At 35.0% G+C, this 20,122-nt stretch overlaps 4 protein-coding genes across 5 annotated transcripts; 2 read left to right on the top strand and 2 right to left on the bottom strand.

The window, feature by feature from the left end:
• Window positions 1-261: 261 nt before the first annotated feature.
• Window positions 262-3,361, bottom strand: LOC18588027 (uncharacterized). The gene is made up of 4 exons (XM_007012168.3): window positions 3,104-3,361; window positions 2,275-2,382; window positions 1,268-1,435; window positions 262-601 (listed from the first exon to the last, which is right to left on the bottom strand). Exons 1-4 carry the CDS (start codon window positions 3,203-3,205, stop codon window positions 479-481), a joined length of 501 nt encoding a protein of 166 aa, XP_007012230.1. The 5' UTR covers window positions 3,206-3,361; the 3' UTR covers window positions 262-478.
• A 1,026-nt stretch (window positions 3,362-4,387) lies between these two features.
• Window positions 4,388-6,846, top strand: LOC18588026 (protein neprosin-like). The gene is made up of 7 exons (XM_007012166.3): window positions 4,388-4,555; window positions 4,761-4,847; window positions 4,977-5,240; window positions 5,352-5,513; window positions 5,597-5,650; window positions 5,803-5,949; window positions 6,184-6,846. Exons 1-7 carry the CDS (start codon window positions 4,388-4,390, stop codon window positions 6,562-6,564), a joined length of 1,263 nt encoding a protein of 420 aa, XP_007012228.2. The 3' UTR covers window positions 6,565-6,846.
• Window positions 6,847-7,078: 232 nt separating this feature from the next.
• On the bottom strand, window positions 7,079-12,455 carry ELF3 (hydroxyproline-rich glycoprotein family protein). The gene is made up of 4 exons (XM_007012165.3): window positions 11,631-12,455; window positions 10,562-11,412; window positions 8,426-8,477; window positions 7,079-8,312 (listed from the first exon to the last, which is right to left on the bottom strand). The coding sequence occupies exons 1-4, from the start codon at window positions 11,844-11,846 to the stop codon at window positions 7,287-7,289; spliced, it is 2,145 nt and encodes a 714-aa protein (XP_007012227.3). The 5' UTR covers window positions 11,847-12,455; the 3' UTR covers window positions 7,079-7,286.
• A 2,972-nt stretch (window positions 12,456-15,427) lies between these two features.
• Window positions 15,428-19,705, top strand: LOC18588024 (3'-5' exonuclease domain-containing protein / K homology domain-containing protein / KH domain-containing protein). Of its 2 annotated transcripts, XM_007012163.3 has the most exons (10): window positions 15,429-15,590; window positions 15,926-16,095; window positions 16,320-16,451; window positions 16,538-16,588; window positions 16,990-17,086; window positions 17,580-17,626; window positions 18,248-18,464; window positions 19,038-19,161; window positions 19,273-19,315; window positions 19,480-19,705. In XM_007012163.3, the coding sequence occupies exons 1-10, from the start codon at window positions 15,530-15,532 to the stop codon at window positions 19,555-19,557; spliced, it is 1,020 nt and encodes a 339-aa protein (XP_007012225.2). In that variant the 5' UTR covers window positions 15,429-15,529; the 3' UTR covers window positions 19,558-19,705. The 2 variants fall into 2 exon arrangements, with proteins under 2 accessions (XP_007012226.2, XP_007012225.2); XM_007012164.3 differs by lacking the exon at window positions 16,320-16,451 and having other exon boundaries at window positions 15,428-15,590.
• The last annotated feature ends 417 nt before the right edge of the window (window positions 19,706-20,122 follow it).

The following is a 20,122-nucleotide window of genomic DNA, read 5'->3' as shown; positions in this document are numbered from 1 at the left end:
GTATGCTCCCACATACGAATGTGAACTGAAAAATATAAAAAAATCTAGGCCAGATAAAAGTTTCTTGACACTACTCCGAGTTGGCACATTTCAGCCTCACCAACAACTCCAGGCTCTTGCTATGAAGAGCAAGAACCATGAAGCTTCCCCAGGTCTAAAAAGAATCCATTCTCAAACATGGGGGACTTCTTTACTTCTTTAAGGGAAAGCTATTTGCATTCAGCGTAATTATCTTCATAATTCAAAAAATAAAGAAAACAATGAACACGCAAACATTATGTGATTCATTAATCAGTGCAAACCATTGCCATTGTATCTATTAGCATATACTACAAACTGAACAATTCACATCAAACCACGATTGGATATAGCTTCATGCCTACATTAAATGTTTTACAGTCACAGGTTTCTACCTCATTCATGATGAACCATCAGTCTTATTTACCAAGACATGTGCAAGTTGGAGAGCAGTACTACTCTACTTCACCACATCAAAAGTAGCACGAAGGTTGGATATCATCACTGGGCACTCTCCCTTCTCATCATATTCAGCGAAGTCATCTCCAGACAAGTCAACATCTTCAAATTTAGTCCCTTCCAGCTACACAAACAAATTACAGTAAGTTGACATGGAAACACATTCACCAAATATATAGATGGCAGTAAGTAACCGTGTAAATGCCCAACAACCCAACGGTGAGGGAATATTTCAGTAACTACCAGAAATCAGACAACAACAATGCCTAACTATGGTCAGGATATTATGCAATTACTAGCATCACATAAACAAATTCACATGTAAGTGCAGCGTTAACTGTAACTTCTAGCCAGGCTTGCCATCCAATTCCGCTGAAGATTGAATATGTGGTTTAAATGCCCTTAGCTTTAGGTGCAAGGTGCTTACTAAGTTATTATACACTTTTTGAAATGGGTGGGAAAAATTCAAACTAGGTACTTCCCAACTAGGAAATACAGCAAATGAAATATCTTCAAACATCATAATATGCATAATATAAAGCAGGGACTTCTATATAGTGATTAGTCTTGATCTTTTACATCTGACTCTGGTTATTTTTGTCATCAAAAACAAAGAATGTGTTATCATTTTAATAGCTCATAAATGATTATTGCTATGATTGGAATTGGAAAATCAATATATACCAAGACATTACAGTCTGAAGCCCTTGCTATAATAAAGCTTTGTTCACAATTTCCACTACCCAATAAAAAGATCATCTAGGGTGGGGGATGAAGAACAAAGACTTACAGATTCAACCTTCCAGCCACCACCGAATATAAAACCCACAGGCTCATGACCCCTACAGTCCAATAGCATCAAAGGGGCATAGCTTCCTGCTTCACTGTCTTTGTGGGTCAGTGGTCGACCTTGGCCAGGGATCATTGTTATAGTTCCTTCCCTCAAACAAAACTTGCACTAAAGTAAAAAAGAAAAGGCATCACAATACCATTAATCACTGGAAGTAAATAGCTAGGTAGATAAAAAGGAAAAACCCAGTATAGTAAATTGAAGTTTTGCAGTTAAAGCAACTACAAGTAGCATGCCATATAAAATGCAGAAGTTTGATTGTATACAAGATAAACACATAGAATATCTACATAAGGCTACTGAAACCATTAGATATAAGACAGATGTTATCTAGAAAAAAATACCGGTCTCAAAGCTTACTTGACCCCAAGCAACTTTTAGAAGGAATGAATCAAAGAAAAACTCAACCAACAATACAGCATGTGAAATGGAAAGGAGTCATGCGGACTTACAATTGGAGTTTAGAATCACATCATGCTTCTTCTAAATTATACAGCACAGGATGGGGAAAGAAAATTATGCATCTCGCAACTACGAAAAACATTGCTTAAATATTGGTTCTTAACATGTAGCATGGATTTGTGGATTTATTCTAATGCATGAGATTCCTTTTTTTTTTTTTTTAGTTCAGAAAACACAGTGATTTTACAACTAAATTCACAAAACAAAAATTCCAATTAGACATAATCTAAGAACACTAAACTAGAAATATCTGCTAGCTTGAGAAATGAGAAGGGGAATAAAATAAACCAAGACTAGTATTACCACGTGTAGCCCAGGTGAAATTGACTAAGTCCAAGAAAGGATGCAACTTATACGAAGTAGAAATTTGTCTCTCTCGTCCACTCTTTGCTCTCAGCAACCAAACAGACATAAAATCCACCAATTGCAATGACCTTTCACTTGAAATCAATTCATTTACTGAGAATACACGTATACAAGATTACCTTCTGAATGAGATTGGTGGTTCCCTTGCCCACAGGAAGAGGAATGGATTCGCCCAAGCTCACACATGTTTCCCTCTGACTCAACTCTCCACACCTACCGCATTTCAGCTGAAACTCCAAATATGCAAATAGATACAAGATTTCAAATATTAGTGAAATGAAACCTTGTAAAGCCAGGACATACAAAAAGAACAAGGATATGAGAGAGATGCTAACAGTAAATTATCATCATCCTTATCTATGTAAGGAGAAAGAAGAATAAGGAAAGTTAAGTAAAATCTATTAAAATGAAATCAGATCTATGTAGTTTTCACTGAATCTTTAATCGCAATCCATAAAAAAAAAAGGCGTAAAATCACATAAATATAACGAGAAATAGATTAAAAAAAAATAGAATAAGAAAATGGAAGCAAATTTCGAAGGAAGAAATATAAACGGATAGATAAAGTCAATGGTACATGCATTTGCAGCGGACAGATAAAGTAGATCTTCGTGCATTTGCAGTTGCGATAAATGAAGCAAAATGAATAAAATATTATAAATTCAACTCAAGAATTATCAACTATAGTAACTTATAATAATTCACTATTTTAAAACAAAAAAAGGGCTAAAAATTTGAGAAAAGAAGATTTCAACTAATAATCCAGCATTTGACCACAAAGAAGGATTAAAACGGAGAACATACTGGATTCAAGCAACAATAAGAGTAGTAATCTGCGTTTAGAGAAGTAAAGAGAAACAGTTCGAAGCCCGGAAACCATATCGGAATGAAATGAGCTCAGCTCAAGCAAAGAAAAGCAAAGTCAGAAGCAGACACAGAGAGAGAGACCTTGAAGAGATAGGAGAAGGAGGGATCGTCGCAGCCGCCTTGAGGCTGGAGGTTCGTTAGATTTTCAAGGTCGGCAGCGATCTTCAGCATGAAGTTCACCATTTTCGCTTAGTGGCGTCTATCTCAAGCTTTCTCTTTCACTCTCTCCCTCTCACTTCCTCCGTGCACTGGATGAAAAAGTGGCTGTCGGAGACAAATAGAAAATCCTTTGTGAGGATTTTTCAACTCCTTTTAGATTTCCATTTTCCGAGGATTTTAGGTGTTTTTCTTTCGTGTGATCCTTCTAGAATATATTCCGTCTCCAGCGTGGCTGAATATGCCAGTATTGAGTGGCCACGTGGAAATGTAAAATAATATTCAAACAAATATTTTCATTAATATTGGAAATGATTCTTTTGACATGAAATTATTTAGAACAAAAGATGGTTTAATGTTTATCCTTTCCCCTAATTTCCTTTTTTTTTTTCTTTTTAATTTTCATTTGATTAATTCCATTATTCCAAGGCCCAAAAGTATTCACTTTATGTTTGTATCTTATTATAAGTAACAGTCAGATTTTTTTTTTAAATCAAAATATTACTTTTTGAATAAATTTCACTTACAATTTTCGTCATTTCAATTTTATTCACGACATTTTATGTTTTTTTCCTCAATTAACACCATACAAAAATTTATTTAATTAATTTTTTATTTTTACAAAAATTTACACGATTAATTTTATTTAATAAAATTATTAAAATATTCTCCATTCAAAATTAATTTATTATTATTACTGAGCAAGAAGAAGGAATTGAAACTATTAAGCAAAATTTAAATTGTTTACCCTTTGCGAATTGAAATGATATATATATATATTCATCATTATGTATGTTAGAATCCAAATATTAAAACTTCTAGCTCCCCTTTTTGTGCCTCTTTGTCTATGGCTACTTAGGTTTAAATGTTTTGCTTTGAAGGTTTCTTTTTTTTTTACTTTTTTTCCAATATACTAACAATATGTTATATCTATTTGGTGGTTCTAAAGTATGGCTAAAAATTCACTTTTGTTTCTTGTTTCCAAGTATGATTCAAATGTTGAAAGTGTAAATAGAAAATGCATGATTAGAAGTTGAATCATGCAAATTTTGTGTGACTTGAAATAAATATTGCTACTTACATCTCTATTTTGATCATCAAGAGCATCTATATCAGCATTCCAAAGAGTTTTCCATCTTCATAATTATATCATTAGAACTTGTGATTACATACAAACACCTTTCAGGGAGAGGAAACTGAGAGTAACAAATGAGAACTGGTTTTTTGTACTCTCCTAGTTTTGAAGCCATGGTTATTCTCTTGGGGCTAACACTTTGTTATGAGCTTGGGGAGGGTGACTTAGGCTTAGCTAGACAGAAGATTTTGGAAGGAAGAAAAGGAAGCAACCACGGAAGGCATGCAGTGAAATCCATTCAGGTATAGGTTTTCGATTCTTTTATCCTACTACTCTTCATATTCATTATCAGAAGAAGCACTTCTAAAAGCTGCAACCTTGAAAGTCGCCTGCCAGTGAAAAAGACCACGTTATAGTATCTGAATTTCGTTTCATGCTTCATTTCTTGAATAATATAACCTGTTTAACCAGTCAATGCATTTGAGCAGGATATGTTTTTGCCTGCAGAGTGAAGATGGTGACATTATAGATTGCATTGACATTTACAAGCAGCCTGCGTTGGATCATCCTGCTTTGAGGAATCACATCATTCAGGTATGCATTTTATTGCAGCTAGAACATTAACATTCAATTGTTTAGCTTTATTTCTAGCTACTTGGATGTTCTGATACTTTGTTTCTATCGGAATTGTTTGTAACCAAAACTATTGTTCGTTCCATTTAGATGACACCAAGTTATAATCCAACTATGGAGGAAACTCCAGCGAGTGAGCATTCTTCCAGGATTATGACATCTCAACCATGGCAGAAAAGTGGAAGCTGTCCAAAAGGAACAATCCCAGTTCGCAGAACCCGGAATAAAGGGCTATTATCCAACTCTGGAGAAGGCTATTGGAATAAAAAGCCAAGCTATTATAATCCTGTTAAAGAGCCCAGCAATGAGGAGACTCCATTATCCCTTCAACAAATAAACCAAATGAATCACTCGGTATCCATCACTTTCTGTGCTAGACTTCAGTTGTTCAAGTAGTTTACTATTATAAATCTGCTATTTCTCATTGGCACATTTGCATTTCTGGCCCAACTTTATGTGAACCAGAAGGCAATATTGCTAACAGCAGGGTATAATTATGCTGGAGTCAAAGGAGACATCAAAGTCTGGAATCCTCATGTTGAATCTGATGATGAATACAGTACTTCTAGAATCAGCCTCAGAAATGGCCCTTACTTTGATTTTGAGTGCGTTGAATCTGGATGGGCGGTTAGTACGAACTCCCCTTAGCTAAGATTCTACATATTAGATCTGATAGTTATTAATCTAGGATTGATTTTTGAACTTTTCAGGTGAACCCGAGTGTCTACGGAGACAGACAAACTCGATTATATGTTTACTGGACTGTAAGTACATTTTAACCATGAGTGATTGCCTTGAAGCTTTAAAAGAAAACTTTCTGGGGGACAATTGCACGTGCATGCTTTCTAGTCAACATGTTGCTTGCACTGTGCTATACAAATCTGATCAATAACCAAATATTTTTCTCCATGTATAGGCTGATGCATCGAACTCAACAGGTTGTTTTGATATCACTTGTCCGGGCTTCGTTCAAATTAGCAATAAAATTGCTCTTGGTGCAGCAATTTATCCTATCTCAGTCTTCGGCGGGCTCCCATATCAGATAACTCTCTTCATGTTTAAGGTCAGGAAATATAGAGCTCAACTTTGGTTACTAAAAGTAGTAGTGTCTGTTTTCTTGATAGTGATAATACTAAGAATGCTAGCAATAAAACTTAAGGATGGAACTATCATTCAATTATCAGAACCAAAATCACTAGAACATGGACTGGTGCATGGATTGAAATATTAGTTTGTGAGCCTTGCATTTTTGAGTCCTCAATCTTCTGATTATCTTTTACTTGGTTTTCAAGCTCAGGATCCCAAAACAAGCAATATATGGGTGCAGTATGGGGAAAAAACCAACATAGGGTATTGGCCAAGAACCTTGTTTACAAGATTGAGTCAGGGTGCAGAATCCGCCGAGTGGGGAGGCGATGTCTACAGCTCCAAGTTAAGGCACTCTCCCCATACAAAAACAGCCATGGGTAATGGAAGATTTCCTGATTATATCACTGGCAATTCAGGATTCGTGAAAAGAATGCGAGTACTTGACATCTCTTATAACTTGAAGTTCCCAGAGTGGGTGGGTAGTCAAGTGGATGAATACAACTGCTATCGTTCTACATATGTTGGAGATTACATTGAAGATCCTGAATTCTATTTTGGGGGCCCAGGCAGGAATCTCATGTGCCCTTAAGGACTAGTAATGGCTGCCGTAATTGGTTACTGTTGTTAATTTTCTTTCTTTCCTTCTTTCTTTCTATGGGATAGTGAGGTTAGTGCCAATAAAAAGTGAAAGGAGTACGTTCTATGTTTTCCAGAAGTCAGAATGGATGATATGCTAGCAAGCTCTTCTTAAAGACTCATCAGTAACTAGCAAAAAGGTTAAAGAAACCCGAACCCGAGGGACAGATAAGGGATTTATACAAATAAATGAAATTTGGATTAGTATTTCCATTCAGATTACCATTGCTGTCTTACCATTCAGATAGATTCGTGTTTCCATTGCTGAGGAGCAAAACTGATTTCTAGGCTTTTCTTGGTACCGGCTTTATCTGATTTTAGTACCTTAGTATGGATGCAGAAGTTACTCCTAAAGAAACTCTTGTAGATGTTGATAGGAAAGTAAAGCTCTTACTAAGCCTGCAGTCAAGGGTATACAAGTACAGAATTTACTATCCTTGTTCCTCCGAAACATCAATCAGAAAGTATTGAAGAGATAACAAATACATGTTACATTGACTTGTAAACTCCTATCTACATATGACTAACCTATAACCAGACCGGTAAACTAGAAAATTAGTAGGAAAAGGTTACAGTATCATTACCAAAAAGTACAGAGAAAATGACCAAGCAACACACCTAGCTAGATGAGTCCCAGATCATTTTACTAGTAATAGATTGCTTGATATAAACAAGCTAAACTGAGTCATATTGTTTTCTCTCTTCCTGTATAGATTGGAAAATTCGAGCTGCTGATTCAGTGGCTGATCTTGGATTGTGAGGCACAACCCTTATCACTCTTGTCGTCTGCTCACTATCGTGAGGTTGAGGGGCTCCCTCCAGAATGGTTGGAGCTGTACGAAACAGCGGAAGTGCATTTTTTCCTTCAGCAGCACTACGGGTCCCATCTCTCTGCACTCTCTCACCAGGACTGCTCGCTGTACTCCCTTGTAGTTCGGTGTCTTTAGATGCCTGAAACTTCATGACATGCGAAATAGCACCATTCTTCTCGCTAGGCAAATTACATGAATTTTGATGTTGCATGTTAAAGTTTGCCCCACCTCCAGAAAACTGGCCATTATGGGCATAGGAACCAGGTCCAGCAAATTGGTTCATTTGTTCCACAGCAGAACCTGAGACTGCTGGATTCATGACTGGCATCCCATAAGGAGGAAAGTAAGAGTGGCCAACTGGAGGAGCACCGGGTAGAACCCCAATTCCTTGATGAGGCGGAGCTGCAACTCCATAAGCTGAAGTCATAAAGTTGCCTGTCATTGGAGTTTGTCCAAAAGGTCCACATCCTCCACAAATGGATCCCATGAATCCAGGTCCAGTATACGGCTTGTATATCAGTCCTTCGGAAGGGGATATGACAGGGACCAGCCATTGATGGCCAGGCATTTGATGAAAACACCAAGGATTCATTTTATTATCACCATTAACTGGTGCAGGTGGTGGGTTTCCAAGGAAAGGTCCATAGTTTGAAGGCTGACTACCATTTTTCACTGAAGAGAGGGATGTCCTACCAACTGCATTTTCTGCAGAACATTCCATTTTATGACTTGGCTTCTCAGTGTCATCTTTGCACTTAGTGTGTGGCAGTGGTTTTACAATAAACTCTGGTGGTAGTTTCTTTGCAGGAGAGCCTTGGAAAGAGGGTTTGCTGAGATATGCTGTATCCTCAAGCAAGATATGTGGTGATCCAGCAATTAGTCTCTGAACCTGTTTCAACCCAAAGCATTAAGCATTTTGACTATATGTATACATGTGAGTGTGTGCATGTATCCAAATGGGAACCAGCAGAAACTACTAAACAAGGTCAAGGACCACCTTACCTTAATAAGTCTATGCAACTCAAACACTTGTACTGCAAATATTCTTTGCTGACTGTAGAGAGTAACAGGAGTTGATCAAGAAAAACTTGCAAAGGTCATAATATTTCAGTTTTAACAGACATACAATCACTGACAGGTGAACAGACAATATCAACTGGATATTCATCAGAATAAGCACTAGATAACATAATTTTGAAAAAATTAGTACACAGACAAGAATTACTTCATATGAGGACAAAGTGACTAAAGTGGTTAATAAGGTTGAGTTTAAGTCTATGATTCCTCTCACTTATCCTCAATCCTTGTTCTCAGCTTTCGGGAGGGGTGATTTGTGACTCTTTCACAACAGAAACCTCCTTCAGTTTTCTTTGATAGGTGAAACCTCTTCCTAGCTCTAAATGGCAACACTTTCTAGAATATACCTTATGAACTTGATAACAATTAGGATAATGCTATATCAGTATCTAACAAACAGAAGAAGGCAATACCAATCACACAAATATGATAGCATTACATTGGAGAAAACACAAAATAATTAATTTGAAGGCTAGCAATAACCATAACTCAGAAATGCTTTGAATGCCATCTTCTTGGCAAGCCGAATGCAGAACATTTAGCTTCAGTACAATAAAATCAAAGCAAAAGCCACATGCACTTGTTGCAAATAGAATTTCTTTCAATTTACAGCATGTACACAAACAGATATTTTCTTGAACAGGAATATGCACAAAAATGAGTTAAGCATACAAACTTATACAAATGTACAACAATTAGAAGCTGTACATTGGACAGAACTATTAAATTAAATTGTAATATTAAGTTCTGCTTATAGATCCCAATTCCCAAAAAATCCTTCGCCACAGAACCCAAGATACCATGCTAGACAACATCTCATTTGCCAAAATAACCATCACCAACTTCAAATTATTCAAACATTCCCCAGTTCACCTCCTTTGAGATCCACCAACATTAGCTCTAGCTTGTTCTCCTCCTGTCCAAGCCCTCGGGTGCCATGGAGGCAAAATTTCTCAGGACCAAAAGGTGAAGTCAGCATCAAACCGAGACAGAAATAAAACCCAAATATAGATGAGCAGACAATGAATAATAGGAGTTCCGCTGTCTCGGATGTTGCCTTGCACAAATTAGTCCTCTCCCTGCTGGAAGATGATCCACGGTTAATACGTTATTGAGGGCCTCTGAACACAAAAATGCCACTTTGGGAGGAATCCCAGGACTCCAGAGCATAAATTCTCCCCTCCATCAAAGCCATATTTACTACTCCCCACAAGATAGCATTTAATCTATATTCCTACTATTAGTAATCCATATTGCATTCAGCAAACTAGAGGCAACTTTAACTTGTGATAACAACTAGAGATAGTGGAATAGTGATCGTAGTCTATATCCAATTGTAGTATCAGCCTAGACGAAGTAATTAAAACTCACCTATTGCGATTGATTGCTTACATTCCAAAAAGAACAAAAAAACCAAAATAAATAAGAGGCAAGCAGCACTCAAAACTTTCATAATAACTAAAAAAGCAGTGCTTTTATTTCTACTAGCTACAACCATGGACCTAAAAGTTATAGCTCCATATGTAACAAGAGAGAAGATACTAACAAATAAATAGAACAACCCTCAAAACATATTAATCACATTTAAACTAATAAAGGTAATTCAATTATATTTTCATGTACAGATTGCATGGAACATTTCATATTTTATCTTATGTGGATCTATCAATCTATAAAATTTCTTCAAGGTCTTGGGAGCACTAATTCCTAAATGACCAATCTCAAGAGCTCTACCTGCATTATGTCAAATATCAGGACAAGAATTTCACCATTGGACCAGCCAAGGTATCCTCTGAAACATCACATGGAAACACTGCACTATAGACTAGATTTCTTGTTCCACCCCTCCTCCTAAGGGACCTAGAAAGCTTCTTGTGCAAGTGCATGATTAAATTTGCCATTCTCTCATTTTCAAAAGCACAAGGCTTGCACTGTTTTGACAATATATTACAAGAAGGTAACATGAATAAGCATTTGAAAAAAAAATCACATGGCCTCTCCAATATAAATCCAGAAAAGTGAAATAATTCCAAGACATTGTAACTAACAATGAAAACTTACTTGACAATGGCTCTTCTTGCTTTCAAAAAATGCTTCTGACCTATTATTTCCACCACATCATCAGGAGAGATATCCGAGCCAGATGCAGAATCCACTATGGAGGTCTCCGAGACATTGTCACTTTTATCTTCATTTGCCCACTGTAGTGAGCCACATGTCTTGTCTCCACGGCATTCACTGTCATTATTAGTTTCATCTGGACCACTGTGATTCCCTTCTGAATAAGACATGCTTCTCTGCCGGGAAAGAATTCCCTCATCAATATCTCTCATCAACTCAGCACCATTATTGCACCCATTATTAGCTGGTTGTTGCAGACAAGCATCATTTTCATGCAATCGGCTAAGTCTAGAAGCAGGGTGCTCCCCACAATCTTGATCAGGAGACATATTGGCTTCTTTGACATGTCCATCACTATTTTCTCTAGTTGATAAGTCCGCAGCAGTTTTTACTGAACGCTCCCTACTTGAGCACACTCTTGAGCTCTCTTCAATCTGGTCTCTAACCTCTTTTCTTAAATTCACAACAGAATAGCTACTCCGATTTGGATCCTTATCAAAAACATTTTGGAGTTTTATTAGACGGCTGGGATAAGTTGGGCTCAAGGGAGTGAGTTTTTCTCCATCTGAGCCATTCTTAGTTTTATTATGTTGGTGACCTGTCTCTGAGTTAACAAATACAGGAACCATGAAATCATCTTCATCTCTGACCTTTCTCTGCTCAAGGCGTGCCAAAGGAGCATTTACACTTGCTCCTCCAAGCTGGCGAGTACTAAACTTCTCAGCCAGATTTGTGGATGTGGAAAGAGATACACGAGATGGGAAAAGCATATTTCTTTCAAGGCTACACCCCTGCAAGCATCAATCAGTTACAGCAATCAGAGATAGTATAAATCACCGTGCCTATAAAATTACTATAATCATGCTCCATTTGGACAAAGTTTACTAAGTAATGAGTTGATCTTCATAAGGAAATAAAACCCCTCACCAAACCCCAACAGATGTGTAAAAATATTACCATAATATACCAATAGAATAACAAAGAGACAGATAAATGATAAGAAAAATACCTGGCTTGAGGAACCAGGAGGAACCAAGCTGCTTTTATTACTTGGGTTAAGAGGCAAGACCGCAGGGCTAAACCTCTGTGAAGGAATACTGAGCTGCTCATAAAGAGCCATCTTATTCCTTGGAGGAGCTCTTGGCCCTCCTTTCTCTGTATCATTAACGTGAAGCCTAGGGAACATAGGCCCCATGATCTTCTCATCATCTTTCCCTCTCTTCATTATTTTATTTTCTCACTCAAACTTCAACCCCAAAAAAAAAAAAAAGAAAAACACAATTACCAACACTCACTTTTACATAGAATTCACACAGAGATCTTGTGAACCACACCACTAAAATTAAAATCCACCTCTAAAAACTAAAAGTTTAACAATCCATAAAGTCTTTTGAGTAAAAAAAAAAAAATCAAATGTTCACAAAAGCAAAGGGATTCAACACCTAAACCGACTCTAAAGAAACTCAAATTGGTCAATACCCAGATGTCAAATTGGATTGTTTGACTCAAGATTAAACAGATTTACAAGAACTCAGAGACTACCCAGTTCGGAAAATGGTAATTTGTAACTGAAACTTAGAAAAGGAGAAGAAAAGGAAAAGTGATATATATGGAAATAGGAAAAAACAATGTGATGTAAATAAAAGTAGGATTTGGATAGTTAAAAACAAAAAAGGTTATAGTAGATAGAGAAGAGAGAAGAGATTCGAAAAGAGTGAAAAAGAGAGACAAATTGGAAGGGCAAGCTTAATTAGGGATTCCGAAGAAGGAGAAGGGGAAGGAGAGGAAGACAGAGAACCAAGGAAGAGAAAATCATGGCTGGTCTTAGAAAAGTGAAAGAGAAAGGGCAAAAGCGCTTGGATTGTGGGCCCATTTTGGATAGAACTAGAAGCTCCTCCCCTTGGATTTTTCGTATTTTACCCTTTGCCATGGTTGGCCCAACCATTCTTATCCATTTTAACCATTGAGTCTTTTTACAAAACTACCCTTCTCCCACTTTTGGATCTTTCCACTGGCCAAAAAATAAAATAAAAATAACTCTGGATTTTGTTTTACTGGCATGCTGTTGACATTTGGCAACGCTATCCTCGAGTCTTTTTTTTACGGCTCTTTCTATTGTAATGACTTCAGACTTAATGATGTCTTTAGTTGGCATAAAATCTTGAGCTTGATTTTATTCAGTGCTGAAAGAAGGATCCTTATTTGCAAATCACTCCTTTCCTTTTAACTTTAAATGAGAGAGAACATACTAGTGTTTGGTCAGGAATTTTTATATTAAATAGTCAGAGTAGACAAATAAAATATACTATATATTTGTGATATTAATAAATTTTAACAAGTTTCAAATTCAAATTATTTAATTACTATTAAAATAAATAACTTTATAAGTTAAATTAACATTTCGTTAAGGGTTAAGTAGGGAATTTTCAATTGAGAAATAACATTAAGCATTTGGCAATTTTACAATCCAACTATTCAAGGTAAGAAATACTTTTCTGATTTTTTTCTTCTTTAGTTTTAATTTTTTATTTCAATGTATTTTATATTAAAATTTTAAAAAGTTTTATAATATTAATATTTGATATTTTTTAATACAAAATGATTAAAAAATCACAAAAAATATATTTGTATCGTGCAAAAAGTAAAATTATTAGATGTTTAAAACAGAACATCAAGATTTTATTCAAGGACCTTCGAAAAACGAAAGATGAAAAAAAATTGAAGGAGTATTTATAATTTTATTTTTATTATTCAGTAATAAATTTAAGTAAGTAAATTTTTTCTTTTTTTTCTCTTGTTTTTGGAAATAAATCCCGATTGACAAGAAATGTGCAAATCGTACACATCATCGGTTCCGTGTACACGTGTGCAGTCGCTTTTTAGAAAAAGGTCCCACGTTTTAGTGCAACACTTTTAAACCTACGTGCACCATTGGAGAATCGCCACGTGTCATCTTATTCCTTGTGCCGAACAGCTCGAAAGCCAACAAAGTTACAAAGAAATCCCTGATTAACAAAACAAAGGAATGGCGAGTGGAGACCCATATCGCCACAAAAGATATTGATAGTTCCACTCCAATCTTTGCTTTCCGACTTTCATGACAGCATATGGTGGTTCGGTTCTGAAAAAAAAAAAAATTTATAGAATTCTGACATTAATTGAATCGAAAAATAATTTATTTAAATCAAATTTTATTTAATTTCGTCAAATAATTTTTTAAATTTCAATATTTTTTATTTGTTCATATTTTATTTTAAATTAAAAAATATAAAAATAATAAAAACTTCATTCATTCGCTTTAAATATTTTTAAATTTTTACTTTACAAATCGAAAATTGAATTGAAACCAAATAAATTATTTTAATGCTCAAAATCAGATTCAATTGAATATAACAATTCAATTTTTTTTATATTTTTTCATAAAATTACATAAATTCAATAATAATGACGTAACTTAAAATTAAAATTTTTTATATAATAATTCAAAAATAAAATCCTAATTAGTCTCACCTTATTAACTAAGCTCCTTTACTCAATTATTTGCTTTATTTGTCTTTCAATAAATATGATTGGAACCAAATATGACCACTTAATCAGCATTTTTGTTTACAAATTGCAACCTTAAATAATCCCTGGACGTCAACATATACGATGGTATTAACAAATTAAAAAACTTATGCTTATCCTCTCGGCAAATAGTTTTAAATCGTAGTGTAAGCATGATGTGAGAAATGTGGTGCTTCCATCCTAGATTTCTGCCGATGCTCAGTTTTTTAACCAGGGAAATAATACTGTAAGCCAAGCCGGCAAGTGTCTATTTCATTAAGCATTTTTCTAACCATACCCTTTCGCTTCCAGCAATTCATTTTTTTACATGCCCATACAGGATATGCGGCTCATCGCAATGTCGTTTTGATATTAACAGATTGTCTCAAATCATGCCATTATCCAGACAACATAAATCGTTTGTCTTTATTTGATACCTGTTTAGAATTTTTTAAAAGTAAAATATATTAATATCTTTAAATTTTAATAATAATTTTACGTAATATATTTATTTTTAAAATGCACAATCCATCTTAAAATATATTTTGCTAAACATATGAATCTAATCGTTAATTAATTATTAATATTTTTGTTAATTTAATAATATGATAATATTTCAAAAAAATAATTTTATTTTTATTAAAAAAATTTTAAAAAATTATATTTTAATAAGAAAATTTTTTCCAATATTTGATGCAAAATTATAAAAAAGACATCAAATGAGAATAAAAAATTTCTATCACTATCTATTAGTCAATTTTTTTAATGAGTTGACTCTTATGAAATCGACCAAAATCCCTTTTTCTTTATTACAAGGTAAAACTTTTAGGTAACTTATGACACAAATTTGAATTATCAATATTATTCGTATACCTTTGCTCATCTTCCAAGATATATTATAGGATTACTTTAAAGGGTGGGGAAATAAAAAAAGGTATTACATTTATGGAGTGGTAATACAATTTCCAAATATTTAATTCTTCTTATGGAATGGTAATACAATTTCCGTTTCTTTTACATTACATAAAATGCTACTAATTATTTAATCTTTTAGTGCGTGTGTGATTGAATATGCGTCATAATTCACGTAATTAGTTTAATGTTCAAACCTTTGGGAGATATATAAAATGAAAGACCATGTTTTAAATGACGTGGCGAAAATATAAAGCGAGTCGTTTCGTAATCGCGTATTACCTTCCGCTCCAGATCATCCTTGAAATGAAAATCCCACTAGCGATAAAAACCACGGTAAGAAAAAAATAAAAAGGAAAACAGGAGAGTAATATAAATTCAGTCAGATTGAAAGAAGGACAAAAAGAAAAAATTAAAAAAAAACTCGATCTGCTTGGATGGTCCGATCGCATGGCTTCGTCTCACCATCCTCCTTCTCATCGCACTCACGTTCCTTTCCCTTCGAACTCTGGTATTTAATCTCGTAATCCTTTTTATTATCAATTTAAAAGTTTTTCTGGTTTGAGTTATAAGTTTGCTCTTGTGCTTTTTACTGTTTAATTCAAATTTAGTTTATAGTGGTGGATTATCCACCATTTGACATGCCCTAATTCACTTCGACCGGCCTGTTTTGGTGAAGAAAATAACTGAAACGTCAGTTCAGATCACTGATTTTTCACTGTTCTTTACTTTTTTCTTTTTTCTTTTTTTATATATTGCTTATGGATATTATTTATAGAATTTAACTGAATCTATTATGGATTAGTTTTAATTTTGAACTTTGGTGACTTGACGCATGTGTTGCAGGTGGTAAGCCATTAGACAATGAAGCTCCTATGGTTCCTATCCATATAGTGACCAATGCTTCTCAGCTTCCGGTGGAGTTCCTGAATCCTTCGCCGGAGAGGCAGTTGGTCGTAGGTTTTGACTGTGAAGGTGTTGACCTTTGTCGCCACGGCACTCTCTGTATTATGCAGGTTAACTATAGTTCTGGTGACTGTTTGACTCAAATTATTCAAAGTTTAGGTAGCTCCTTGAGTCAATAATGATATGCTTTATGAAGAACTATGGTTTGTTTGTAAGACATGTATGTTATGTTTTATAGGAGAGTAGATTTTTTTGTTGTGGTTAGTTTAAAAATCAAAATGCCTTAAATTGCCTGTGCTATTCTAAGATTTATAGAAATACTTTTTTCTGGCAGCTTGCATTTCCAGATGCTATATATTTGGTTGACGCCATTGAGGGTGGTGAGGCACTTATAAAAGCCTGTAAGCCTGCACTTGAGTCTAGTTACGTCAAAAAAGTTATTCACGATTGCAAACGAGATAGCGAGGTGTCTAATTGTTTTTCGTTTGACTTTTACACTATGGTGTATTTGATTTGCTTTATGGCGAATTAGAATTTGTTGTTATTTTACAGGCATTGTACTTTCAATTTGGCATCAAGTTACACAATGTTATGGACACCCAGGTGAGCATCCTTTATGAGATTGAGGACTTATTGATATCAAACTTGTAAATCATATGAAAAAACTGGTAATTTCTTTTTATGCTCCTTTCATGTTAATGTTTGTTGTTACTCCATTGTGGAGTACTTAGGTGGATTTAAGCCTATCTAATTAGCACTTTAAACAATTTTTTTCCTAATGTTTGTGGTTTCATTTCTCTTTCTTTTCTTTTTCTCAATTCTTGCTTGTAGGTGCTTATTTCATTCCTTTATTTACATCCACATAGATGCATTCAAAAACACACTGCTTCAATCTTGAAGTTGGTTGTTCTTGCTTGCTTTCAATATTGTCCAAATTGATATGAGGACTACTAAAATAAGGTTGAGTAGTTTGACATTGCATTTTTTTTTTTGTTGCCCTGCAGATTGCTTATTCTCTTATAGAGGAACAAGAAGGACGGACAAGATTGCTTTATGACTACATATCATTTGTTAGCCTCCTTGCAGATCCACGCTATTGTGGTATTTATATTTCCTGGTATCTATTTGAATTTAATTAATGCAGGTTGTGGAAGCTTTTAATCTGCAGCTTAACTGTGCTAAATGAATATATTTTTCGCTTGCAAAGTCTTTAAGATGTTATGTTAAATGGCTTTCGGAAATAGGTATTATTAATTGCCTTGAAGTACCCATTTCGGGTCTTTTGGTTGATGTAACTTAAGCAGTGTGCTCCAATTAATGTTGAAATCAAGCAGTTACGTTTGCCTTACTGTGACCATGCAGGAATCTGACATTTTGTTTATTTGTTTCTTTCAACTTTCCAAACTTCCGCATATGAGAAGTAATGATGCTCTGATATGACATTGTATGGAAGATTTATAAATGTTTCTTTTTGCTATTTGAAACTGAATGTGTTATAGGCTTCTTTTAAACCAGCAAAGTTTAACTTGCTCATCAAGTTACAGCCACTGGCTTGTTTTGACTTTTGATTTATGCCCTGATACTTTAAATGTAGGCATATCTTATCAGGAGAAGGAAGAGGTTCGTCTCCTCCTTAGGCAGGTTAGTTTAATCAATTTATCGCTAACATAAAATTGTTTTAATTATACTGCTGGAGTGTTTGGGGTAAAAGTAATTCCCTGTTGTCCTTTTTGGAGTCCAGAAAGCTATTTGGTATTTGCTTTCTTATTGATAGCAAATTATGCATTTCATGTTTGATATCCTAGTTTGGTAAGTAGCTGGCTGGAACATTAGCATGTCTTTATACTGATGATTTCCCCCCTTCTCCCACTTTATTCACACCCTGCACAGTGTTCTTTTGATCTTTGATGCCATCTAGCTAGCTAGTAAGGATAGCAAGTTTCTTGCCACTTCTCAAATGTTATTGGGTGGTGAAGGTTTAACCCAAATTTCCCCTTACAGAGAACAAGACCAATCTGCAAATAGCTTTGCAATATCAACAGAAGTAGATTTGAAAACATTTCCTATTTATTGGTCATGTGATTACATGTAGATCAATAATCAAATTTCTTCTTCTCTCCTTTAAAAAAAAAAAATTTCTTCTTCTCTCAATTAAGTTATGTGCATATGCAGATGCTTCATTGTTGATAAAATCGTACTTCACTGTACTATGTAAATTGAATTTCTTTCCAATCCTCACAATTATGTCTTGCCTATCTGCAGGATCCCAAGTTTTGGACTTACAGACCATTATCTGAGCTTATGGTCCGTGCAGCTACAGATGATGTCCGCTTCCTTCTATACATCTACCACATGATGATGGAGAAACTAAATCAACGATCCTTATGGTACCTTGCAGTTCGTGGAGCATTGTATTGCCGATGTTTCTGCATCAATGATAATAACTATGCTGATTGGCCATCTGTTCCTCCCATTCCAGGTTCTTGTATTCATAATGACTGTATTATAATGATTTATTTCTTGTTAGAGTCCTGGAGAAAGATGTTAATTAATTCGCTGAGCTTTGTAGAGACAGTATTCATTTATGTGATTCTCTCTCTCTCTCTCTCTCTTATTCACACATACACACGCACAGTTGTTGCTATCAACTGAGTATCTCCATATAATTTCCTGATTAGTGTATTTTAGTCTCTTACCTTCGATTAAGGTAATGTGGCATATGCATAAAGTAGTTGGCTTTTACTGGTTGGTGCATGTATCTCCTTGCTCAAAGAGCAGGGTTTGGATCCTTTTGCCACCGAATCAACAAAGAAAAGGTAATGTGGCATATATTCATGAAGTTTGAATGAGCTTAATGCTTTGATAGAGTATGTCATTTCTCGCCTAGTGTGATGGTGCGTATTATGATAACATTCAAGTTTCAAACTATACATGTAATTGTACTGGACTCAGCATTATTCATTAGAGAGAAGGAAAATTGTTTTAAGAATGCAAGCAAAAATATTGTACTTTCTAATTGGATACTGACCGAGGGTGAGATTTATTTCTGCAGATCACTTGGAGGGGAATGCTCCCGAGGAAGAAATACTTTCTATTCTTGATGTTCCGCCAGGGAAGATGGGGCGTATTATTGGAAGAAAAGGGGCTTCAATCTTGTCAATAAAGGAGTCTTGCAAGTAATATGCCTCTTTCTCCCTCTCCCTACGAACATGCATACATATTTCTCTTGAAGTTTGAAACTGCAAAATTTTCTACCTATTCTTTACTTCAAATTCATTTTCTTGCAGCGCGGAAATCCTGGTTGGGGGTGCTAAGGGTCCACCAGACAAGGTTAGTTCTTTGACATCTTAAAGAATTACCTTGCTGGAGTACCTAGCTGCTACATATACCGTATAATTTTTTATTCTTTTCGAGAATGTACATGTACTTACTTTGACGCACTATCTGTTATCTCCATAATTGAGCTCTTTATATCTTTCTGGATTTTTGTGCAGGTATTCATCATAGGACCTGTGAAGCAGGTGAGAAAAGCTGAAGCCATGCTGAGGGGAAGAATGGTGGATTTATATTGAGAGTGTCTCTTAGGGGGCTTCTCTTCTGAAACTTTTAATCAAATGATTGCAAACTCCCTATAGATTTGTGTTTGCCTGACCTCCCTGTATGTACAGCCGTCGTTATTACCCATCTGAGTGAATGCTGCTTTGATCTGATTGCAGACTATATATTGGTGTTGGAGGTAGCCTTTAGATGCAATTTGATTCTTGTTCTAAAAATGAAAATATTCTATAAATCCAGTGATGAGGGTGGCCTTGACCAGGTTTAGGGCATCAAATATATGATGTTTAAAGAAAATATAATTAATGATGTTTCCATACAGGGAAAGTCATGTTGAATCCGATACGATATTCATCATCCAAAATTAGAAAAAATAGTCATTTTTACGAAAGAGGTAGCATATGGTAAGAGGATTACTGAAAGCAAACAATGTAATATTTAAATAAAATTTTAAATTTTTTAAGAAAATTTAAGTGAATTTTTATTTTTTATTTTTTTATTTTAAATCAAATAAGTTTTCATAATTAATAGTTTGATTAATTATAAATTAAAATATTATTTATAATTTTATATCACATGACA

This window comes from Theobroma cacao, chromosome 9 (assembly GCF_053813885.1).
Source record: "Theobroma cacao isolate CCN51 chromosome 9, ASM5381388v1, whole genome shotgun sequence".
In the NCBI taxonomy this organism is placed as follows: domain Eukaryota; kingdom Viridiplantae; phylum Streptophyta; class Magnoliopsida; order Malvales; family Malvaceae; genus Theobroma; species Theobroma cacao.
The sequence above is the reverse complement of the archived record's forward strand: the minus strand, read 5'-3'. Positions and strand labels throughout refer to the sequence as shown.